The 26,288-nt window shown below is 41.2% G+C and overlaps 1 protein-coding gene across 1 annotated transcript; it reads left to right on the top strand.

Annotated features, from left to right (window-relative positions):
* The first annotated feature begins 2,257 nt into the window (after positions 1–2,257).
* On the top strand, positions 2,258–25,999 carry tsg101a (tumor susceptibility 101a). The gene is given in 11 exon segments (XM_035790366.2): positions 2,258–2,613; positions 2,958–3,045; positions 3,161–3,226; positions 3,510–3,673; positions 7,912–8,038; positions 8,691–8,717; positions 8,720–8,747; positions 9,028–9,122; positions 22,571–22,773; positions 23,104–23,343; positions 23,530–25,999. Coding segments are annotated over 11 exon segments (1,170 nt in total). The 5' UTR covers positions 2,258–2,571; the 3' UTR covers positions 23,620–25,999.
* Positions 26,000–26,288: the final 289 nt, after the last annotated feature.

Genomic DNA, 26,288 nt, shown 5'->3' with positions numbered 1-26,288 from the left:
CCATGTTCTGGTGCACGGTTGCTGAGCCATTTCATTGTCATCATAGCCTATACGTTTAACTGGGTTATAAGAATAATAGTAAGCACATACGCATCATATACTGTTCAAATGCATGCTGCCATTTAAGCAATCTGTTTGAATGCACTACTTGATTGATTTGCTGGTGTTTTTGCTATAGGCCTCTGCGGTAGCAGATCATGTGAAATAACGATATGTTAGTTTTGCCGCCGTGCATAACTACAGAGAGCATGTACTTATAAATGTTTTATAATATTGGCTATTACCTATTATTTGCAGCTAAAATAGGGTGTTTTTTGACCGCTTTGTGCTTTCTGTGGTGCTGGTCGACTTATACAGGTTCATTTCTGACCGCCGTCCATGGTGCTGAATGTATTGGCTATATTGCGGCTTCTCTGGTAGCAGCTTCAAATGTGCCCGTAGATTAGGTTCTGCTCTGCTGTTACAATGCTTAGTAATATTAATACACAGCCTTATCCAACAAAAATATTTTAATTTTAAGGGAAATATAGGTGGTGATAGGGGCCCGTCATTTCTTTTGGCACCTGGGCCCGTCATGATTAAGCTACGCTACTGGGTGGACATAAATTCATTTACTTATATTGTGTCTGAAACACCCCTAGGATAATGTACATTTAATGCAGCATTATTACAACTCATTGTCACAATGGTAGGGAATAGCTGAGCTGGTCTTGGGTCATTGATAAGTAATTGTTTCAAAGCAGTCTTGGATAATCCAGTAGCCAAGAAGATTTGGATGGACTCCGTCATTCCTGTAGAGTATCCTCTGTTTCCAGAAGATGTCAAAGTTATCTATTAAAGTGACTCCAGCAGAGCTACAATAATATTTTAGCCAGATATGTATGGCCAGTAGCCTGCTGAATCTTTCACACCAGCGGCCCAACGATGGTACTGGACCTGAAATGATTGGCAGTTTTTTTTGAGTCTTTTAATGCTAAAATAAGTTCTTTAAAATACATTTTCAGATGTTCCGAGCTGGCCCTCCTGATGTCGTTTGACCGCACATGGACTACGACAGTGTCAGCTCCCGGCATCTGTAATAGAACAGTCGAACAATGGCAGCCTTGTTATGCCCTCTACTCGTTCTCCTTGCTAATCACTGGGTTTTTGCCTTGCGAACCGAGATGTTTCTCACCGTAGAGCTGCCTATGATGACAGCTGGCAATGTCTCTCAGGCAGCCTCATGGTCTGATGATGGTGGGAGCTCCGAAGATCTGAACCTGAGGTCAAAGCCACCGGAGAGGGAGACAGAACAGAGGACAAAGACGCAGGTACTTCTGGATCCGATCGTGAATGGGAAGCCCCCAAGGAATAAGGTGCTTGAACCTCTAGATTCAGGGCGGCAAAGCTGTTTCTGGTCTGTGTCAGGTCAAGGCTCAGCAAGGAGACCCTCATTGCCAGAGGACGCTGTCTTCGACTTCCACGGCAAGTGACCGTGATCTCCATGGCTGGTTGGGTCGAGAACAGCTCCGTTCTCCAGCGAAGTGGGAGACCCCTTCGGGGATGGAACCCTGCTGAGCACCGGCAAGTCGGCTGTGGAGAGCCGACAAGGTGGCGACACTTCCACCAGACCAGAGCGGCGTCCGGCTACTGGGTTGGAAGAAAAAGAAAAACTAGGCGGGCATGGATTCCCCAGTAGCTTGTGTAGGTTTGCTTACTTGCTTGCTAAGAGTAGCCACTTCGCCCAGGTAGTAGTTGCAATATTGAAAGTCAGCACGGCCCACATTGTCCCAGAACAAATTGAGATGGTTTGGGATGAGTTGCAGAGCGAAGGAAAATCAACCAACAAGTGCTCAGCATATGTGAGAACTTCAAGACTGTTGGAAAAGCATTCCAGGTGAAGCTGGTTGAGAGTGTGCAAGAGTGTGCAAAGCTGGCATCAAGGCAAAGGGTGGCTACTTTGAAGAATCTAAAACATAAGTTATATTTTGATTTGTTTAACACTTTTTTGGTTACTACATTATTTTGTTATTTCATAGTTTTGATGTATGCACTGTTATTCTATAATGTAGAAAATAGCAAAAATAAAGAAAACCCTTGAATGAGTAGGTATGGCCAAACTTTAGACTGGTACTGTGTGTTTTAAAGGGCCGTTGTTAAAGAGCCGTTGTTTTCTTCAGACAAGAAGATACAACAATGCCCCAGTCTAGTTGGTGGCGGTAATGCAACATTTATTGGATGTGAACCGCCGTTAAACCTCATCGAAGAAGAAGACCCGGAAGTACTTTTTAAATTGTTGCTGACGAGACGCTGTTACTCACAGCAGTGATCCTTGAATCTCATCGGTATTTCTGATTATTGCATTACCTTTGTGTCTTCAGAAATTTATTTTTTAAACAGGTAACGTTTAGCTAAACAGAACAATTATACACGCTACTCTTCGTGTCGAAATTAGTATTTTCTTTGACCGGAATCATACGCCGAGGGCCAGCTCACGCTAGCAAGTTGTTTTCAAGTAAACAACGTTAACGTTACAGTAGTTAGCTAAACCTAGGTAGTTCATCTGAAGTACATCATATTACACCATCAATCATGGCAGTTGTCAACGAAGGCGCATTGAAGAAAATGCTCAAGGTAAGCATCGATTTTACCTAACGTTAGCTAACAATTGTTTTTATTAACATTGTTAGCCTTTCAGCTAGCTAAGCGCGCTAACTAGCTAATGTTAGCTAACTCTACAAATATTTTTCTAACGATAACTATCTCGGTTACCAAATAACTAGTGTTAGTGTTAAACAGTTAGACCTGATTTATTACGTATGTTTGATAACGTATGCTTATAGTTAGATAACGTTAACTAGCTAGTGTTTTCTAGCCAGATAACTAACGTTAACTAACTAACCTTAGGTACCTGGCTGAACCAATCAGTGTTAAGACATTGACATTCAGCAATATTAATCACCATTTCCACTGTTCAGCAATACAAATACAGGGACCTGACTGTTCGTGAGATAACCAACGTCATCTCCCAGTACAAGGACCTGAAGCCTGTTATGGATTCATATGGTAAGAACTTGTACAGTACATGGGTCACCGCAGTGGCCCATATCACAAAACATGATCTATGTGTTATTGTATGCTTGTCTGATTTGTTTTATTGAGTGATATTTTCTGTCCTCAGTTTTCAATGATGGCTCCACTAGAACTCTGGTGAGCTTAACAGGAACAGTGCCAGTCAGCTACAGAGGTAGGCTAAGTTTGGGTGTATGTCACTATCATCTGACAAAAAAGTAATGACCAGGTTTGTGTTCATAGGCACCAAACAGAGAGGAACTGCCTGGTCTTGTTCAATAAGAAACACACATTTCCATTGTCTGTTGCAAAACTTTCCTGTTGTGTTATATGATTTTGTCTATTAAAGTATTTGAGCAATTTTCTTCCCAAGCGAACTGTCTGTTTCACAATGCCATATATATATATATATATATATATATTTTTTTTTTTTTAAATACAATACTCTTGTCTTCTAGGAAACATATATAACATCCCAGTGTGTCTATGGCTGCTGGACACCTACCCATACAACCCTCCCATCTGTTTCGTGAAGCCCACCAGTGCCATGATGATCAAGACTGGCAAACACATTGATGCCAACGGCAAGATCTACCTGCCCTATCTGCACGAGTGGAAACATGTCAGTAACAGCGTTGTCTCCAGTATTTTAGCATTGGCTATATTATACCTCTGTTTTTTTGCGTGTGATTTTTTTTTTTGTGACGCACACTGTATTACTCTTCATTTATTACTGAACCAATGTCTCTGTACCTAGTTTCTGATGGATTTCACACAGATAACATGGATTAAGTAAACAAAATTAATGTTGGACTGCTTTAAAGGGGCAATATACAGTTCAAACAATAATAGTCCACCCCGCCACTGTTTTGGGCAAAAGCTGGGGGGATTGGGCTTGAGTATTGATTTATTTAACCTTTATTTAACTAGGCAAGTCAGTTAAGAATAAATTCTTATTTACAATGAAGGCCAAACCCGGATGACGCTGGGCCAATTGGGCGGCGTACAATGGGACTCCCAATCACACCTGGATGTGATTCAGCCTGGATTCGAACCAGGGACTGTATTGATGCCGTACCTTTTAACCGCTGCGCCACTTGGGAGCATGAGTTATATGCGTTATGTTCTTCAATAATCGAAGGGTATATCATTCATTTAAATGCCTAACATTTTTTTGTAGCAATCGCAGATTGCCCCTTTGACAGGGCTCCAGACTGTGGCCATTTAGTCACGTTTCTTCAACCCTTTAACTTGCTGTGCGAGTTACATTTTTTAGTTTGGGCTGGGACTTTCCAGTGACCTCCCGTTACGATATCACGATACTTGGGTGCCGATGTGTATTGCGATTCTCACAATTCGATATTGCGATTTGATGTTCCAAACATACTGCTCTCTATACGTGTTTTGATCAGTCAGAGAAATAAAAGTGCTGAAAACATGTTGGCTCACTATTTAAAAAGATTGAACAGTTTATAACCGACTAGTGCTAGCTAACGCCACCAAAGCGATACTTTGAATAAATATCGATACAATGTCATCCCAAAATAATATTGTGATATGTAACTATTCCCCCCCATTACTTTTTTAAACTGGTTGCACTGGTGTGAGCTGCACATTCTACATGGGCACCTCGAAACTTCTCATTTTTGGGGGGAGGATAAAACCAAACCGAATTTGTTAAACAGTAAAAGTGCATTATCCTCATGGTTCCTGTAATGAGTTTCTGACCTGACGCTGTGTGCCTATCTGTTTCGCTGGGGCCGGCTGCTGTAATGAGCGAGCCCCTCGCACTCTCTCACCCCCCCTTGTTTACCCCTCGTTATTGTATAACATTTAAAAATGCAGTTGTGGGGGCAACACAGCTTTGGAAGCAACTAGTTGTCTATATTAAAGAGAGGAGGGTCTCAGTATTCTGTAGTTACATTTTTTCTTAACATATCTGATATGGGTTTGAAGTTCCGGAGCTCACAAATTTGCACATCGTCCATCGTGAGTGCACTCGGCCTCATTGCAAAGTTTTTTGGAGATGTTACATTAACTCTTAGATTAATACATGGCCACTAGCAGTAGGTGTTATATTTAGAGTTAGCGATCGAGCTAATGTGTTTTGCGTTTCCACTTCCTTGGGTGCTGAACTAGTACCAATTGAATTTGGCCTATACATAATATTAGTGCACGTAAAGATTTTACGTGCCCTATTTTTAACATTAACATAACAAAAATAGCCTAATTGTCAACTGAAAATTCATGACAATCACTGGATTAGGTTTACATATACAAATATTTGGAATCTTGCATTCCTGCTTGGACTTTTTAGATCAAGGGTGTCAAACTCATTCAATGGAGGGCCTAGTAATCTGCAGACGCCCGGCCATCCGTGGAATGAGCTCCACACGTTTTAATGTAATGTTTTTCTTGAATATCATGTCCGAAGTCTATTACACTACGTAGGATGTACATTTTGCTGCCGACTAACTGACCCTCATTAACCCGTCAACAAACGGCTACATTTTTCCTAGACAGTAAAATGGTGTGACCAGCAGAAAGTACTCTGTATATAATGACGAGATGCTTATGTTTCCGCCTAACAATGCGAGTCGTCCCAAGGCGCGAAGGCAGGCCCAAAATAAGCCCATGGAAATACATTGGATTTATTTTGGACAGCTTTTGGCGAGAGTGAAACCTCTCACTTTGTCTCTTCCTCTATGATAGTATGCATACAAGGGCTGGGCATTTCTCATTGCGAGCTTAATTAGAAACAGGCTTGCTATTGTTGCATATCTTATTACAGTCATAAGGCTATATAGCCTATTATACAACGGGTGGGTCTAATCCTGGATGCTGATTGGTTAAAACGCCATTCCAGCCAGTGTTTATTCCAGAAGTTACCACAGGCTAAATCTGACTTTGAAAAGCCTATTTTCTCTGTTCCCTCTCACTGCGCAATCCACTGTCTCATCAGCCCAGCCAGGTAATTTATAAACTTGAACTCCACTATAAAAAGCATCCAGACATTATCTCTCATTTCTTTTAGACTAACATTTAGTTTTCAACAGCGAAAATTTGTATAAACCTTGCAGTCCATCTCAGTAACACTGTTTCAATATTGCAATTCGAACTCCAGCTGTCCAGAGTAATGAATGTGGCGGGAGTCGGGAATAGGCAGACAGGCAGGCAGCATTTCTCATCCAATTGAAATAATCAGCAGGCATTATTTTTCTGGATAGGAAAATCTAAATGAAATGCAGCTTGTTTGCTGTCTTTCCAGCTTTAGTTTGAAGTGATTGTGTTAGCTGTGTCTTTTGGTAGCTCCTATGAACAACAGTGTCCTGACAAGAGCACAGTATCTGTGCCTGGCGAAATCGCGCCTCATTAGTTGTGGATGTTATGGATGCATCCAAATTAATGTCACTTGAAATCCGCTTGAACAACCGCAAATGCAGCCACTTCGCTGTTATTCTGGCTGCATTGTTTGTCGTGACTGTGAGAACGTTGCCAGCCAGTATGGCAATGGAACATTTTAGACTGGGTCTTGTCCATAGATACAGAACTGAAAGACTGAGTCGCGTCTTTGGCAACCGAACCGATAGACCACTACCAGCCGGCTTGGGCAGCAACCTTAGATTTGTGTCGGGACTATATCGCATGGAAGGATGAAATGGCATGAATAAATTGTTGTATGAAAGTGATAATGCCCTCGAAGCTGATGTTTGGATGATATATTGACACGGTTTCGAATGGCGAATGAGAGGCGTGCTTTGAGTTGAGATTGAGAAATCGTGGCCACAAGTTTTTAACATGCAATTGTGTTTAGCATTGTTATTTGTTGCACAATGACTGGGCTTACAAAAGCAGGTTTCACTCCAGTGGCCTAGAGGCTTTTTGAGGAGATACTCTTGCACTGTCTGACATGTGGTAGGCTATTCTGGTCCTCAAACTAGGCTCTGTATGCTGTGTATGTGTGAAATACAATGCATGAGGACTAACAAATATACATGCGGCAATTAAATTCCCCCAAATCATGCCAATGAACCTATAGATCGATTAGCATGACGGGTCAAATATATTTTAGATGTAACGGTTAGCATCCTTCTTAATAAAGTATTGTGAATGACTTTCTAAGATGAGTCAAATGTATTTTATTGTGTGACACAGCAAAATATGTTTTGGGGTGTCACAATCTAGGGCCCTATAAAATCTGTGATGCAGAGAACACGGATGGAATCCAGACATTTTAAAACGGAATTCAACAATATTCAAACGTATTGAACTAAGTAGGGAATCAACTAAATGTATTCAACATTTATTAATTTGCTCAAGGTCATCATAAGACGTGAACAAAATGCATCAGTTATTTGTATTTCCTGCAACTTCCTGAAGAGGCAACAAGAATTTCCCCTGTCTATGTGCGGTGTGCTCGTTTACCACTTTGTGTAGATGAAAAGGCTTGCCCAAAAACCTTCATTAAATGTTGACTACAAAGTAGGATATGCTTACCTGGCAGAATATCACAAAAACTATGCTTGACAGCAGCCTCTTGCTAGGTGCACACTGGAATTAAACTAAGCCCCAAAATCTACATTTCTAAATAATTTCCCAGACCTCAAAAGTTGTCTCCCGATGTGGTGTAAGTATTGTTGTGGATGTAGAACATCCAATTTAGTTGTTTGTGATAAAAAAATTTAAAAAAATTGGCTGGTGCCATCAAGGTTAGTGCCACTAGGGGGAATGTTAGCCCTACTTAACATGAGCTCATTTCATCACGCTGTTATCTGTATGAGGTGAAGCCTGTCACAGTTGTCCATCTCCATGTGGACAATAAAGTTCTGTTGTACTTCTGTTGATTTCTCTTCCTCCCAGCCCCAGTCGGACCTGTATGGTCTGATCCAGGTGATGATCGTGGTGTTTGGGGAGGAGCCCCCCGTATTCTCCCGACCCACCACACAGGCCCCCTACCAGGCCTTCCAGGCTGCAGGACCCCCCAACCGTAAGTTACCCGTTCAGTCTGACATTGTTTGTATTCCAGACCTAGCATTCCTGTTTCAACTTGTCAACTAATCAAGCCCTCGACTAGTTGAATAGGGTGTGCTAGTTCAGGCCTACAACATAATTGAGAAACGTCTGGGTATCTTCAAGGAATGATTTTTGGAACACTGCAGTATGGATAGCATTAGTCAGTTATTTTCACTGTATGGATAGGTCGGTCATTGTAATAATGGGAATTTTGTATGAACTCTGTTTTTCCATATAATACGTGAGACTTTGGGCGCCATTTTCATAGTGCAAAAGCACTTCACGTCATCTTGCATTGTAATTGAAATTCAAACATTTCTTTAACTGCATTGTAAGCAAGTGACTATTGAACTAGAGTTTTAACTGAGCAATACATTGTCGTCTCGAACATTATTAAATGTTTCAGATTTAATTATGCCTCCAGATTGAGGTTTATGGTCATTTTTGCACTTTGTAATTCTTCTGCACTACTAAAATGTTGCCCTGAATCGTTCTTGCAAACACGTGCAGTACCTCCTATTGGACTCCAGATGGTATCCACGCACATTGTGAAAGATGGATAACTGAGATGACATGTCCAATGTAATCTGACCCTCACACTGTCAATCCCTCCCTCCCATCCACAGCATCCTACATGCCAGGTATGCCAGCGCTCTCCCGTACGGACCAAACCCCACCCCTGGGTAAGATGTCTGTCTTCAAGGCCACAATTTCCTCTGACACTGCCCCTCTCAGCCAGTCCCTCTCAATCTCATCAAACCAGTTCTGACATGTTTGTCTTTGAGTTTACATAAGCAACACAGCCACATAAGCATGTCTGTCTGGTGGAATCATCACACTCTATGAACAAATGAATGAAGCAGTTCCTTCTCTTACAGTGCCCCATATAGTTCAAAAGATTTACAGCTTTGATTAACAGATGGCTGTTGGTTGATGATGCATGGTTTGTTGTTTTCTCTCCAGTGGCTATCCAGGGTACCAGTACCCTAGTGCAAACTCGTATCCTGCCACAGCTGGCACTACACACTACACTTCCCAGATTCCTGCCTCCACTGTGGGTATGTATCACACGGCATTGCCTTCTGGATATTGTAATCTCAAGGCCTGGCTTGATCGGAGCTATTGAAGTATCAAAGGGAAAAATGCACACACCCCTAGGAGAATCACAAAGGTTTTCTATACACAATATTGGACACCATTATGAAGTCCTAACACTGCCTTGTATGGCAATTTTAGGTCTGTGACGTGTAACCGAAGGTTATGGATGAAGACCATCCTGACAATAACCATTGAATTATTTTTTTATGAGTGAGCTTGTGAAGCATACTGCATACTTCAATGACTTATTAGGTGTTCCCTCTAAGCTGCTTGCGAGTTTGCACTTCCTCCGGTACTCCCGCGCTAAGTAAATGCAATGCTGCGCAGAGACGCAGGAGATTGAAGTTCACTGAGTTCGCCCCATTGGTTTGCACTATATAGATCAGTGTTTTTTTTCTGTGATCGAATCAACATTATATCAGCCCCTTTTCAATGCATCAAAACAAATCTAACTTTGCAAGATTGAGTCTGGTTTTGTTGCAGGCAGAGCCAGTGCACAACGGAGTAGAATTCTATTGGCGGGGGTAGCCCATGAGTGGTCTTTCAATCACCCATGAGTGAATGCGCTTCCTGCAAGAGCACAAAACATGTAGGCTACATTTTCAGCGGTCTTTGAAAAGCCATTCAGGTAAAACGCATATGTCTTAATTAAAGGGGCAGTGTTGAATTTTGAGACAGGCTAGCCTACTTACGGTAGCCTACTTTGTCTTATTCTCTGTATAGTAATAATACATTTTATTTTGTAAAGTGGTTTCTTGCATCATACAATGCAATTTACACTAACCTATTTGGCACATAGTGTTACAGACCAAGTAACAAATCATTCATGTCAAGCCCTTCATAATGTAATGAAGTTTAGTCTCATGCAATGTAGGCCTGCATTGAACACCACATATAGGCTACTGTTAGACATGGCTATGTCATAGAAATCAAAACTATTTGAACATGTTATGGGATTTGCTCCGTTGGCTTTGCTGGTAGGCCTATATTCTGTATAACTGTAAGGTTCACTGTAAACCTGCGCCGGAAGTTGCACAAAATTTTCACGATGTTCAAGTTTCTGCTTAAAATTTGTTCAGTGGCCCAAAAAATTAGGGAGCATTTGGCTGGAAACCTATTATAATTGTAAACATTATTGTTTTCTAATTTTTGGAGTGCTATAGTTCTTAAATGGTAAGACCTACAGAGACAACTTGGTGGGATTGCTTAAGTTGGTGCACGAATACATCTGGTTACACGTGGCAGCCAAACGATGGCGCAATAAACAACATTTAATTTTAAAAGTCATCCCTACCTTCTCATTTGACCCCTAATCTCTGAATTTGAAACAGAGGTTCCACTCTACCCAATGAACACATTTGCATTTAGGACTGATGACATCACCATGATGGATCATCTGGCATTTTGAAAAGGTTGTAATTTCTCAAACTTGTTATACAGCATTTATAGACCAAGATCTTTAAATTCATTATAAATTAAGTTAATATCTTAAACGTCATGACCGCTGTGAGCCAATGAAATTTAGTTAGGTTGGGCTTGACCTTTCAAGTCGCTCTTGAAGGGAATAGAGCCCCCTGCTGGCCATGCATCTCAATAATCTATGTTTCCTGAAGTGTGCGGTTGTCCACTACCCAGATGGATTCAAAAGTATAGAATTGAGATGAGTACCAGAGATTAAGTCAAGACCGAAACCCTTTAGATCCAGCCCCAGACAGACATTCTGAGACTCAGACCAAGTTTAAATGGGGAAACAACAAGTAAACTATAGTAGAGTGCAGTAAGTATAGTTCAGTACAGAATAGTTCAGTGAAGTACAATACAGTAGAGTATAGTTCAGCCCAGTAAAGTAGATTATACCTTTTGAGTGCTCCAACTCCTTTCTGCCTCAATTTAGTCCTTTTGGATGTTTTTCTTGATAAGGCCTTCTCGTGATTTTTGTCGTTGTTGAGCACCCCTCCTTTCCTTTGTTTGCTGAAGCAAGAAGGCCCACCTGAACTCTTACCTATAGTGTTGTGGAAATTGCCACCAGATACCCCTGAAGTCAATATTAAATGTATCCTTTTTTATCAGCAAGCCGGAGAGGTTCCAACAAACTTAAAGCATCAAGAGGAACACGTCTGTCAGGAGCTCTCCCGGGGCAGTTCCGTTCTCTTATATACGGCTATACAAAAAAAAGCTACATAGGCATGGTCCATAGGGTTGGTTCCTAATTGAAAAGAGGGATGTGTGTACTTTGGGTACCTTTAACAGAATGTGACTGGCAGAACGGGTGTTGTATGTGGAAGTTGAGGTTTGTTGTAGGTATCTCAGATAGGGGGGAGTGAGGCCTAAGATGGTTTTATAAATATCAACCAGTGTGTCTTCCCCTGGGTATACAGAGATGGCCAGTTGACAAAGGGGTATAGAGTGCATTGATGTGTCCTATAAGGCAGTGTTTCCCAAACTTGGTCCTGGGAGCACGTTTTTTTCTTTTCTCTAGCACTAGACCGCTGATTCAAATAATCAAAGCTTGATGATGAGTTGATTATTTGAATCAGCTGTGTAATCATCTGTAACGTCCCTTAGCCGAGCAGTGAATTTCAAACACAGATTCAAGCACAGAGACCAGGGAGGTTTTCCAATGCTTTGCAAATGGCACCTATTGGTAAAGGAGTAACAAAAAAAAACTAGAGGCATTGAATATCCCTTTGAGCATGTTGAAGTTATTAATTACGCTTTGGATGGTGTATCAATACACCCAGTCATTACAAGCTTCAGGCGTCATTCCTAACTTATTTTTTATTCAATGTTTTTAGCTAGACAAGTCGGTTAAGAAAAATTATTATTTACAATGACTGCCTACCCTGGCCAAACCCTCCCCTAACTCGAACGACTCTGGGCCAATTGTGTGCTGCCCTATGGTCTGTAGTGACGAGTCTAGCACTGTGATGCAGTGCATTAGACCGCTGCGCCACTCGGGAATACTAGTTGCCGGAGAGGAACTCTCAGGGATTTCAACATGAGGCCAATGTTGCTTTTAAAACAGTTACAGAGTTGAATGGCTGTGATAGGAGAGAACTGAGGATCGATCAATAACATTGTAGTTACTCCACAATACTAACCTAAATGACAGTGAAAAGGTCACCTGTACAGCATAACAATATTCCAAACATGCGTCCTGTTTTCAGTAAGGCACTAATGAGTAGCACTCTTTATATTTTCAAGCAAGGTGGTGGCTGCATCATGTTATGGTTATGCTTGTCATCGGCAATGACAGTGTTTTTTTAATTTATTTTGGGATGAAAATAAATGTAATGGAGCCAAATATACACATTCACATTGAATGTTCCTGTGGCCTAGTTACAGTTTTGACTTGAATCGTCTTAAATCTATGGCGAGACGTGAAAATGGCTGTCTAGCAATGATCAACAACCCACTTGACAGAGCTTGAATTATTTTTAAAGCATAATATGCTGTTATTGTACAGTTCAGTTTTGCAAAGCTCTTAGAGACTGACCCAGAAAGACTCACAGCTATAATCACTGCCAAAGGTAAGCCTAACTTGTCTTGGCTCAGAGCTTTGAATACTTAAGTAATCAAGATAAACAGTGCATTCAAAAAGTATTCAGACCCCTTGACCTTTTCTACATTTTGTTACGTTACAGCCTTATTTTCCTCATCGGTCTAAACACAATACTCCATAATGATGAAGCGATAACAGTTTTTTTGGTTTTTTTGCAAATGTGTACATAAGGTGTTTTTTACTTCAATACAAGTATTCAGACCCTTTGCTTAAGCTGGCCACCCGGCCAAACTGCACAATCAGGGGATAAGGGCCTTGGTCAGGGAGGTGACCAAGAACCCAATGGTCACTCTGACAGCGCTCTAGAGTTCCTCTGTGGAGATGGTAGGTTCTGGAAGATTCTCCCATCTCTGCAGCACTCCACCAATCAGGCCTTTATTGTGGAGTGGCCAGACGGAAGCCACTCCTCAGTAAAAGGCACACAACAGCTCGCCTGGAGTTTGCCATAAGGTGCCTAAAGGACTCTGACCATGAGAAACAAGATTCTCTGGTCTCTTCGAGCCTGAATGCCAAGCATCACATCTGGGGGAAATCTGGCAACATCGCTATGGTGAAGCATGGTGGTGGCAGCATCATGCTGTGGGTATGTTTTTCAGCGTTAGGGAATGGGAGACTAGTCAGGATCGAGGGAAAGATGAACGGAGTAAAGTACAGAGATCCTTGACGAAAACCTGCTCAGGACCTCAGTCTGGGGCGAAGGTTCACCTTCCAACAGTACAATAAACATAAGCACACAGCCAAGACAATGCAGGAGTGGCTAAGGGACAATTCTCTTAATGTCCTTGAGTGGCCCGGCCAGAGCCCGGACTTGAACCCGATCGACCATCTCTGGAGAGACCTGAAAATAGCTGTGCAGCGACGCTCCCCATCCAACTTGACTGAGTTAGAGAGGATCTGCAGAGAAGAATGGGAGAAACTCCAAATACAGGTATGCCAACCGTCATACTCAAAGCTGTAATCTCCGCTAAAGGTGCTTCAACAACGTACTGAGGTACAGGATCAGAATACCTATGTAAATGTGATAGGGTTTAATTTGAGAAATTTGCAAAAAGTTCTAAAAACCTGTTTTTGCTTTGTCATTATTGTTGGATGTTGTGTATAGATTGAGGAAACACAATTTAATACATTTTAGAATAAGGCTGTAATGTAGCAAAATGTGAAAGTCAAGGGGTGTGAACTTTCTGAAGGCACTGTATAAATTATGTCTCTGTAATCTAGCATGCGTAGGATGGTCGTCTGAATCGGGGTTTGATTCGTAGCAGGGGTGAAAGAGGAGCGATCACAATAGAGGAAACCAAGTCTAGATTTAACCTTAACCTGCAGCTTGGATATTAGTTGAGAGGACAGTGTACTGCCTAGCCATAGTCCTAAATACGTGTACGAGCTGACTACCTTAAGCTCTAAACCCTCAGGGATGCTAATCACACCGGTGGGGGTTGGATTATCTTGGCAAAGGACAAATGCTCACTAACATGTATGTGACCACATTTTGAGAAATAAGCTTTTCGCGCTCATTACATTTTTTGGGGATCTTTTATTTCAGTTCATGAAACATGTTGCGTATATATTTTTCTTCAATGTATTATTCCCACACTACTCCTACAGCTTTTACTCAACCTACCCTTACAACTTTATAACATGCAGAGGTCTAACTTGAGTTGCTTACATTTTTGTTTTTGATACATAATACTTTTTTGAAATATAAGCACTTAAACATGCAGAACTATTTTTACATGGAGGTCTATGGTGACCAAAATATGCAATTTTTGAAACTGCTCTACGTACATCTACTTTTTAAGAAACACACTCCAAACCAACTTTAAAATGTACCACCACCACATGACAACAGACCTCAACGATTTACCAAAACAGCTGACAACAGTAGTCAGCAGTTGTGTTGTACATTCAGAACTACAGTATATTTTCTTAATTTATAGACTAATCAACGTTAATAAATAGGCTATGGACATGTTGTGTGTATTTTGTAACCATTTGAATGATTGTCAATTTCACCTTCAAATATTGCATAGCTGTCTCTCCCCTTCATACTTTCCTTATCAATTCGTTCTTATGGCCTACTTTCACAAAGCCTAAGGTAGGTCTAGGTTTTTAAATAAGTTTTAAGGGAAGAGTAAATATTATCTCTTGTGTCCGACACGCTGAATGACGAATCATTTTACGGGGTGTGCATGTGAAAGTAGCATGTCTGGACTCCATCTCTATAATAAGAATCGAACCCTCCTGTCATGATTTCATCTGGTAAAAGGCCTGTTTTCAGTAGCTTAGGCTCCATTATTTATTTAATTAGTGCATCCTCTCTTTGAAGAGCATGCGCTAATGCCACTGCCATCAAATGACCGCAGTAGAAGGTTTTGATTTGATGCAACTATTTCGGGAAAAGACTATTGGTCTTAGTGGTTTAGACCCATCGAAATGGGATCCGTATTGGATTTTTGATTTTGCAGAAAAGCCAACAGACAAGGACAAGATGGGCATATCTTTATATATTTTTTAAAATAATAGCAATGTTGTCATGCGTTATTGTTGTCAATATGTAAATTATACAGAGCCTCTCCAACCTGTAATTTCTTCATTTGTAGATTGATAATAATGAAATGCCATCATTATAAACAAAGTGTAATGACTTGTTTCAAATAGGTATTTATTAAGAAGCATATACTGCCTGCCATTCTGTTGACCTTTAATTGACCCTGACCTCTAGCATTCTGGCTGGGGTCTGTTCCCCTCTGTGACCTCACTGCCTGGTCGCCTCTGAAATGTCGCCCCTGTAACCAGACTCTGGTGACGAAAGGTCAAGGGGTGTGGTGGTCCCAACCCCCTCAGCACAGACACCGCTATTTTTAACCTCCGGGTTGACATTTTCCCTTATGTGCTAATCTATGACCAGTTTACTCATACACTTCACTATAAATATCAGTGTCTTATGGAAATGTTGTCCTACTACTTTATTTAGACCAGGGGTAGAGAGGAAAAGAGGAGGGGTGAAAGAGGAGAGGCCAAATGGACACTCCTGGTGCCCAAATTGATGTGCGTCGTGCAGCTGAGTGAGAGTCAAGTGTAGACTAATGGATGCGGTTTCGTCAGTTGTCCTGATGAGCCCTAAGCTAGTTAGTTTATTCTGGCTAGCTGGCAACAACAGCAGCACTACACCAACAAAAATCCACCTTTTCCAGCTGAAAGACGCTTCCATGAGCCTACCTGTAATGTTGCACAACGATTTAAGTCAATAATTCATTGATTAATACAAAGTATGATATATTTGGGTTTGAACAGGGAAATCTGAAGTTATTAACTTGGTATTTTTACGCATCTATGCTGTGTGTTTCATGATAAAATGACTGATAGTCAGATATAAATGTACAAGTCTTGTGAGGGATGTCAGATATAAATGTACAAGTCTTGTGAGGGATGGCTTTAGCACAGTTTCTAAACTCAGAGCCGCAACATTGCAAGACTTCCGGGAATGCTTGCGAAACAGACGAAGCAGGTTTGGGATTTGAGAAGTGAATGAAAGAAGGGAGAAATTTTTCCTTAGTTGTTCATTTTCACAATCTTAAGCACAACGTAAATTCGACCAAATGTCTTTAGTTGAACTATTGTCACTTTCTCAAGGTTGGGGTAAACTGACATGTTTTCATTTTCGTCAAACGCTATTGGAGTGCCTTTTGATTTGACAGCCTGCACATGCGCATTTCAGCGCGAAAATACCATTAGTACTGATGACATATTTCTGTGCGTGTGCTGAGCTAGCCAATGTCTCTATGACGTCGCCTACAAGCGTTATCTGGGATTTCTAGTGGAGAAGCAGTTTCTGCCTATCTTCATACTGTACCGTCATTAGCTTTAGTTCATTTATCAAACTACCTCTTTCCCTACTCTATTTATTTATTTATTTATTTATTTAGCTCCTTTGCACCCCATTATTTTTATTTCTACTTTGCACATTCTTCCACTGCAAATCTACCATGCCAGTGTTTTACTTGCTATATTGTATTTACTTTGCCACCATATACACAACATGTATATGTGCGGACTCCTTACGTCCTGTTTACAACCTGGTGCAACGGGTTCCTGTTCTCCGTAATGCACTTTGTTCGATCTGGAGCTGTTGGATGGGCTGACGATGAAACAGTGAGTGAGAAAAGAACAAATTATTTGGATGAGCTACTGCCGTTCACTTGGCGATAGTAAGCAACCTGACCAGGCACGTTAGCCGAACAACTTATCAGGGGCTAGCTTCGTGGCTTATGTCACCTAGCAAACATTAACTGGATAGCTATTTTCTTTCACCTTTATTTAACCAGGTGGTCCAGTTGAACAAGTTCTCATTTACAACTGCGACCTGGCCAAGATAAAGCATGCAGTGCGACAAAAACAACAACAGAGTTACACATAAACAAACGTACAGTCAATAACACAATAGAAGCATCTATATACAATGTGTGCAAATGTAGTAAGATTAGGGAGGTAAGGCAATAAATAGGCCAGTGTTGAAATAATTACAATTTAGCCAAAGTAGGTGTTGGCTTTGGGGATGACCAGTGAAATATACCTGCTGGAACGCGTGCTTCATTTGGGGTGTAGCTATGGTGACCAGTGAGCTGCGATAAGGCGGGGCTTTGCCTAGCAAAGACTTATATATGACCTGGAGCCAGTGGGTTTGGTGACAAATATGTAGTGAGGACCAGCCAACGAGAGCATACAGGTCGCAGTGGTGGGTAGTATATGGGGCTTTGGTGACAACAGATGGCGCTGATAAACCACATCCAGTTTGCTGAGTAGAGTGGAGGCTATTTTGGAAATTACATCGCCGAAGTCAAGGATCGGTAGGATAGTCAGTTTTACGAGGGTATGTTTGGCAGCATGAGTGAAGGAGGGTTTGCTGCGAAATAGGAAGCCGATTCTAAATTACATTTTGGATTGGAGATGCTTAATGTGAGTCTGGAAGGAGAGTTTGCAGTCTAACCAGACACCTAGGTATTTATAGTTGTCCGCTTATTCTAAGTTAGAAGTGATGCTAGGCGTGCGGAAAGCAATCAGTTGAATAGCATGCATTTAGTTTCACTAGCATTTTAAGAGCAGTTGGAGGCCACGGAAGGAGAGTTGTATGCCATTGAAGCTCGTCTGGAGGTTTGTTAGCACAGTGTCCAAAGAAGGGCCCGATGTATACATAATTGTATCGTCTGTCTAGAGGTGGATCAGAGAATCACCAGCAGCAAGAGCGACATTATTGATATATACAGAGAAGAGTCGGCCCGAGAATTGAACTCTGTGGCAACACCCATAGAGACTGACAGAGGTCCGGACAACAGGCCCTCTGATTTGACACACTGAGAAGTAGTTGGTGAACCAGGCGAGGCAGTCATTTTAGAAACCAAGGCTGTTGAGTCTGCCCATAAGTATGCAGTGATTGACAGAGTCGAAAGCCTTGGCCAGGTCAATGAAGACGGCTGCACAGTACTGTCTTTTATCAATGACTGTTATGATATCATTTAGTAACTTGAGCGTGGCTGAGGTACACCCATGACCAGCTCGGGAGCCAGATTGCATAGTGGAGAAGGTACGGTGGGCCTCAATGGTCTTGACTTGGTCTTGACTTTCGAAGACTTTAGAAAAGCAGGGCAGGATGGATATCGGTCTATAACAGTTTTTGTCTAGATTGTCTCCCCCTTTGAAGAGGGGATGACTGCGGCAGCTTTCCGATCTTAAAAGATCTCAGACGATACGAGAGGTTGGACAGGCTAGCAATAGGGGTTGCAACAATGGCGGCGGATAATTTTAGAATGAGAGGGTTCAGATTGTCTAGCCCAGCTGATTTTATAGGGGTCTAGATTTTGTAGCTCTTTCAGAACATCAGCTGTCTGAATTTGGGTGAAGGAGAAATGGGGAGGCTTGGGGAAGTTGCTACGTGGCATGCAGAGCTGTTGGTAGGGGTAGGCCAGGTGGAAAGCGTGGCCAGCCGTAGAAAATGCTTGTTGAAATTCTCAATTATCGTAGATTAATCAGTGGTGACAGTGTTTCCTAGCCTCAGTACAGTGGGCAGTTGGGAGGAGGTGCTCTTATTCTCCATGGACTTTAGTGTCCCAAAACCTTTTGGATTTAGTGCTACAGGGTGGACATTTCTGTTTGAAAATGCTAGCCTTAGCTTTCCTAACTGACTGCATATTGGTTCCTGATTGATTGTTGAAATTTCATCACAGCTGGGATATTGTTTTTATTTAATTTTTATTTTTTTATGTTTAAGAACAAATTCGTACTTACAAGGACGGCCCTGATCGTTTCTGGAGACGTTATGCACGGCAGCATAAAGTATTTAAAACATGATTTCATGTTTTGTTCATTTAATGCCTGTTCTGTTAATGTTTACATAACCAACTACAATTTCAAGCTGAGCAAACAATGGAATGGAAAACAAATTATTACATTGTAAAGAAAGCCCATCTACTTCTGCGCTCCTATCCCACATTGACTACTGAGGGTTCCAAAAGTTACAATATGTTTGAGGGTGCCACATTGGCATTTAAATTGTTTTGGGGGTCCCCATGAGCACCACTGAAATTAGAACTATGTCTGTGCTCTAACAAGCCACCGCATCCTCCTCTTGGCTATAACAGTACAGTATACACTTTCTGTTAACTTCTTTGGGACTGGGGGACAGTATTGACTAGCTTGGATGAATAAGGTGCCCAGAGTAAACTGCCTGCTACTCAGGCCCAGAAGCTAAGATGTGCATATTATTAGTAGATTTGGACACTCGGAAGTTTCTAAAACTGTTTGAATGATGTTTGTGAGTATAACCGAACTCATATAGCAGGCAAAAACCTGAGAAAAAATCCAACCAGGAAGTGGGAAATCTGAGGCTCGATTGTTTTCAAGTCTTTGCCTATCGAATATACAGTGTCTATGGGGTTATAATGCACTTCCTAAGGCTTCCACTAGATGTCAACAGTCTTTAGAACCTTGTTTGATGCTTCTACTGTGAAGGAGGGGGAATGGGAGCTGAATGAGTCAGAGGTCTGCCAGAGTGGTATGAGCTGGTCACGCGCACTCACGTGAGAGTTAGCTGCGTTCCATCGCATTTCTACAGACAGGAATTCTCCGGTTGAAACATTATTGAAGATTTATGATAAAAACATCCTTAAGATTGATTCTTTACTTCGTTTGACATGTTTGGTCCTTCTGTAGCTCAGTTGGTAGAGCATGGCGCTTGTAACGCCATGGTAGTGGGTTCGATCCCGGGACCACCCATACGTAGAATGTATGCACACATGACTGTAAGTCGCTTTGGATAAAAGCGTCTGCTAAATGGCATATATTATTCTACGAACTGTAATATGACTTTATGCCTGAACTTTCTCCTGGACTTGCCCGCACATCGTGAGTTTGGATTGTGTACTAAACGCGCAAACAAAAAGGAGGTATTTTACATTTTTAAATCTGACACAGCGGTTGCATTAAGGAGAAGTGGATCTAAAATTCCATGTATAACACTTATCAATGTGTCGGTATCAATGTTTATTATAAGTTTTTCTGTAAATTGATGTTTCTCTCTGCAAAATCACCAGATGTTTTGGAAGCGAAACATTCCTGAACGTAACGCGCCAATGTAAACTGAGACTAACTTTATCGAACAAAACATACATGTATTGTGTAACATGAATTCCTATGTGTGTCATCTGATTATCACCAAAGCTTAGTGATTTAATTGTATCTCTATTTCTGTTTTTGTGACACCTCTCTTTGGCTGGCTGTGTTTTTCTGTGACTAGGTACTGACCTAACACAATCGTTTGGTGTGCTTTCGTCATAATGCCTTTTTGAAATCGGACACTGTGGCTGGATTTACAACAAGTTTATCTTTAAAATTGTGTAAAATACTTGTATGTTTGAGGAATTTTAATTATGGGATTTCTGTTTTGATGGCGCCCTGCAATTTCACTGGCTGTTGGCGAGGTGGGATTCTACCGTCCCACATATCCCAGAGAGGTTAACCTCTTGCTCCTACCTGACACGCAGGCGTCCCATCTAGACATCTGGAAATGCAAATGCGCTACGCTAAATGCTAATAGTACTAGTTAAAACTCAAACGTTCATTAAAATACACATGCAGGGTATTGAATTAAAGCTACACTCGTTGTGAATCCAGGCAACAAGTCAGATTTTTATAATGCTTTTCGGCGAAAGCATGAGAAGCTACTATCTGATAGCATGTAACACCCCAAAAGACCCGCAGGGGACGTAAACAAAATAATTAGCATAGTCGTCGCTACACAAACAAAATATAAAACATTCATTACCTTTGACCATCTTCTTTGTTGGCACTCCTAGATGTCCCATAATCACTATTGGGTCTTTTTTTCGATTAAATCGGTCCATATATAGCCTAGATATCGATCTATGAAGACTGTGATAAACGGGAAAAAATAGCGTCTTATAACGTAACGTCATTTTTTTTAATTAAAAGAGTCGACGATAAACTTTCACAAAACACTTCGAAATACTTTTGTAATGCAACTTTAGGTATTAGTACACGTTAATAAGCGACCAAATTGATCACGAGGCGATGTATATTCTTTAGCTGTCCGTCTGGAAATAATGGCCGGGTAAATCTCAACCAAAATATCCGATCGGAGACCTGAACAAATGGCTTGTCTCTTCTTCGTTTGAGCAAGAAACAAAGCCTAGGCAAATGACAAGACTGTTGACATCGTGTGGAAGCTGTAGGTATTGCAACCTCAGCCCCATGTATTGTGGTTCGCCTTTATCAATGGGTTGAAGTGGCGGATGGATATATATTTCCATTTTCAGTGATCAGATTTTCCTGCGCTTTTCGATGAAACGCACGTTCTTTTATAGTCACAGCCGTGATTTAACCAGTTTTGTAAACGTCTGAGTGTTTTCTATCCACACATACTAATCATATGCATATACTATATTCCTGGCATGAGCAGCAGGGCGCTGAAATGTTGTGTGATTTTTAACAGAATGTTCGAAAAAGTAGGGGTAGGAGTAACAGGTTAAAGGAGCACTGGTGTTATATTGTTGGGAGAATACATGCTAAATAGTAATTTTGCCCTCTACACATTAACAGTGTAATATCTGGATTACATTTTTATTGTGCTCAGTAAATAATAAGGAACATAAAGTAGAATTGCATATGCATACATTGTCAGGTGTTTGGTTCAGTGTGTGATACATGATTTGACCAAATGACAGCCTTACTCTAGCCGGTTCATCAAAAACAATGCTATTTTGCTTTATAGGTAATGGTCCACTTTCTAGCTAGTGTTCATCACTGATAGAGGAAATAGTTGCTTTCCTTGGCTCCCTGCAAAAGGGCCAACTGTTATATTGGTAATCTAGTGGGGATAGTTGTAAATATTATTATATTATTATTATTATAACATGAACTCATTGGCATTGAAACATGTTTTTATAACTTTCTGTAAAATGTTGCTAGTGTCATTCCATATACATTTGAGAAATGAACATCCTGGAGATGATGCATCCCAACTTCCTCCGCCATTGTTTATGTCTGAAATCATAAGGGTCATATAAGATCACGAACAAGGACACTGTGATGCAAGGATTGTAAATGCTGTGTAAAAGCAAATGTCTTTTTGCATAAATTATCAAATATAGTGTGGAACAGATTTTCTAGTGTAGCGTCTTGCTAGTTTACTCTTCTCCTCCTCCCTGTCCTGTCCATCCCTCTCCTCCTCTTATTTGCATTTGAACTTGCTATCCAAGTCAATTTAATTGTGCCAATACAGGCTGTTAATTTAAAAAAAATAATAATCGAAATATAATCATTCTCCTCCTCCAGGCCCCAGTAGGGATGGTACCATTGGCGAGGACACCATCCGTGCGTCGCTGATCTCGGCGGTGAGCGACAAGCTTCGTTGGAGGATGAAGGAGGAGATGGACCGGGCGCAAGCCGAGTTGGACGCGCTGAAGAGGACCGAGGAGGACCTGAAGAAAGGACACCAGAAACTGGAGGAAATGGTCTCACGGCTAGACCAGGAAGTGGTGAGGGAGGATATAGGGATATATTAGACACATTTCTCTTCTGTCCTGTCTCTTTCCTCTTTGACTCTAGGTCCTTTTCCATTCCCTCTTTGCTCATTCTCTCTTTCTAACTAATATTCTGTCCATAGAAATGGAATCATTCTAATAAGTCATTCTAATTTCATTATTCTGCCTCTCCCCTCTTCACCCCAGTTCTATTAAGTATAACCTGTGAGTCCCCAAGTTCGCTCAAGTATTACCTGTCTTCAGAGCTTAATTATTTGGTGGAATGGAACATTGGGAGGGGGGGGTGTACTGTTCATGTGTTTATTCGTCATGTGTTTTTTGAAGGCGGAGGTGGACAGGAACATTGACCTACTGAAGCGTAAGGACGAGGAGCTGAGCGAGGCACTGGAGAAGATGGAGAACCAGTCGGAGAACAACGACATTGATGATGTAATCGTGCCCACGGCGCCACTCTACAAGCAGATCCTCAACCTGTACGCTGAGGAGAATGCCATTGAGGACACCATCTTCTACCTGGGAGAGGCGCTGCGCCGCGGGGTCATAGACCTGGAGGTGTTCCTCAAGGTGAGGGTTGGGAAACACGCATGCAGACATGCATGGACACAAGCATACGAACACACACAGGTGAACTCACTCAAATAAACCACACACTGCACGCACACCTTTTCATAAAGATCATCACAACTAGGAAATGTGCCCTTGTATGTCTTCTCTAACGCGCTGTCTCCCTATCTTTCTCTCCTGTTACAGCATGTGCGTCTGCTCTCCCGAAAGCAGTTCCAGCTGCGAGCCCTCATGCAGAAAGCCCGCAAGACCGCTGGCCTTAGTGACCTCTACTGACCCCGCGGACACTCATACACACTCCCTTTCTCCCAGTCTCTCCCTCTGTACAGCTCCTCCTCTTTATATCTGTCTTTTTGTCTCTTTCTCTCGGTCTGTCCTCTTCTCTCTAAAAGACGTGCCCTAAAATTGTATGAAAAGAGCTAACAAATTTGTTTTGTTTCGAACATCTCCTAAACATGCATCAAGTTGGATAACTAATGTGGAAAATATGCAGTTTGATATGGAGCAAATGTCTGCCAACATTAATTCTTGCATTTATTTTTTATTTTTTGTATTAATATTGGCAGCCATATGCTTCCATAGTCACAATGTTGGAGTGGTATCAAACGAGAGGTGTGAGAGTATGTGCTCTGACATTGTGTGACAGTTGCTGGTGTGAGTTTGTGCTTACTTGTCTCGCTGTAAAGGAAAGCTTACACTGATATAAATATAAGTCTCAACTAGGGATGTGCATCTCTCCTTTCATGAAAGATTCTAGATACATGGGCACTGATACGCGACAGGAATGATGGCTTTTAAAAAAAAAAAGATTCCGTTTGATTAGGTGAGCGAATTAATGCGATTTGGTTAGATACGATATGCTTCAATGCACTAAAATGATTTGCATGAACACATTTAATTTTCTATTTTAAATATGTACCTGCTGCTGTTGGGATGACTCTTAGCTGTGTGTGTGTGTGTGTGTGTGTGTGTGTGTGTAGGCACCTGAGCTGAGCAATAGGGAAGACTGAGCATCTACTACCCCACTATCAGATTAGGGATGGAAGGCAATTTCTGCTTTTTGTCCCCCCCCCACTTTATCAGAAATCACCATCACCCACTGATTAACTTGTCATTTTTTAAGAAGATGTTTGAGCTAGTACTATGTCAATATGTGTCTTTAGAAATTAACCAATTAAGATAATGCAGTTTTGGATTTTACCCTGTCTCAAAAGCAAATTGTTTGGACCATTGATTGCAAAAATGATTGCTGTCCATTATAAAGGTACCTTCTTCGTTTAAAAATGACCAAATACACCAAAACCTGAACAATTGAAATACAATCTGAATGAAAACCCCAATCAGCAGTTGGATGTGAGTTGTCCACAACTCACATGTGAGAGGCTACACAACTCCGGTAAAGCACAATGTTCTTGTAACAATGACCCAGCAAATTACATTGGTTGTCACTCAACTAATAAAGCCTATGATTTGACATGGTAAAAGCCATTTTGCAAGCATTTGAGTGCTGAAGGTGCGCGCAGATGTATCCTATAAGAACAGGGATAGGCCTGCCTTTTGTTGGCGTGATCAGTTGTCTCTCGCACTATGCCACAGTTATATGACAGCACGTACGCAGTTACATGCATAAAAGTTTGATAGGCTACTGAACTGAAGGAGAGGCAGCATCAATTGTCACAATAGATAAGAGGTATTTTTGGTATAAAACAATATGGAGTAAAAAAAATATTAGCGAACTTGTGATTTGAATCGGTTTTCTGACCAATGTATGATGCATGCTTAATTTGGATTGCTTTGGGATCCCGCAGACCGATGCACAAGTATCTTAAACATTTGAACCAAGGACCGATGCGCGTCAGTGAATCGTTACATCCCTATACTCAAACTTTTAGGAAATGACAAGGGTTCATCTAGTCGGAGCATACTTTCTCAAAGCAGGGTTCATGTTGGCACAAAACTGTTTGGAAACCTTTATAGGTACAATTTGAATGATATTTTCTTGTATTAAAAAAAAGAATGATAATGGCAGCCATTTGTTCCATATCCAACTGCATCAATGCTGAATGAGGTGAGCAGGTGACCCTGGCTTGTGCTCACAGTCCCCCTACTCTATCTTGGCTATTCTGTCTATTGCTCCCACTGGCATCTGGAACAATTGAGAAACGGCTTTCCACGTCAGCTGTTCAGGATGATCCTTCAGTCTTGAGCTGTGTCGTGCTTATTATGACACTCAATAGACAACGTTTTCAAAGTTTCGCAACGGAGAAGGAAAATTATAATCCGTTCTTCTGTTTGGTGCCTAATGAGCAGAACCATGATGGTCCGTCGATCATGTCCATTGTTTCTCAAGACTCCCCTAAGCCCCTGTACAGTGTCTGTATGTTCATGTTTGAATGTGTCACTTAACGTATTTCTATTCAAAGGCGTCAAAAGGAAAATGTTAATGTTTTTCTCTTGCTTCGCTTAGTTGTTTATTTTCTGTTTTCTTTCATGTTTTCAGCTGTTCTAAGAGATCAATGTCTTTACCCTTTCGGTTTATATAAAGGTTGTTAATTAGAAACAAGTGAATTTTTTTTTTTTTTTTTTTACTAATCAGAAATGTATGTAGATGGGTCTCTTTTAAAATGAGCTTTTACTAAATGCACTTTGAATTGTATGATATGCTGTAGTTTTTTTTTTCAGATTACTTTCATTTTCAACAATAGACCATCAGTTCTTTTATCTGTAGAATTTTATGTAAATCAGCACAATAAAACTAGTCTGGTTTGCCAAAAATGACTCCTGTGGGGGTTCACTTTGGTGATGGTGTAGATCTAAAACACGTGTACCCTTTAAACACTGTTGTGCGGAACCCCCCCCCCCCCTCATTCACCTCGTAAGGCTGACTATTGACAAGTCAAACATTGGTCTAACTTTTCTGACTTGATAACCTAGAGCAGCCGATG

The sequence above is a fragment of the Oncorhynchus keta genome, chromosome 17 (assembly GCF_023373465.1).
Source record: "Oncorhynchus keta strain PuntledgeMale-10-30-2019 chromosome 17, Oket_V2, whole genome shotgun sequence".
In the NCBI taxonomy this organism is placed as follows: domain Eukaryota; kingdom Metazoa; phylum Chordata; class Actinopteri; order Salmoniformes; family Salmonidae; genus Oncorhynchus; species Oncorhynchus keta.
The sequence above is the reverse complement of the archived record's forward strand: the minus strand, read 5'-3'. Positions and strand labels throughout refer to the sequence as shown.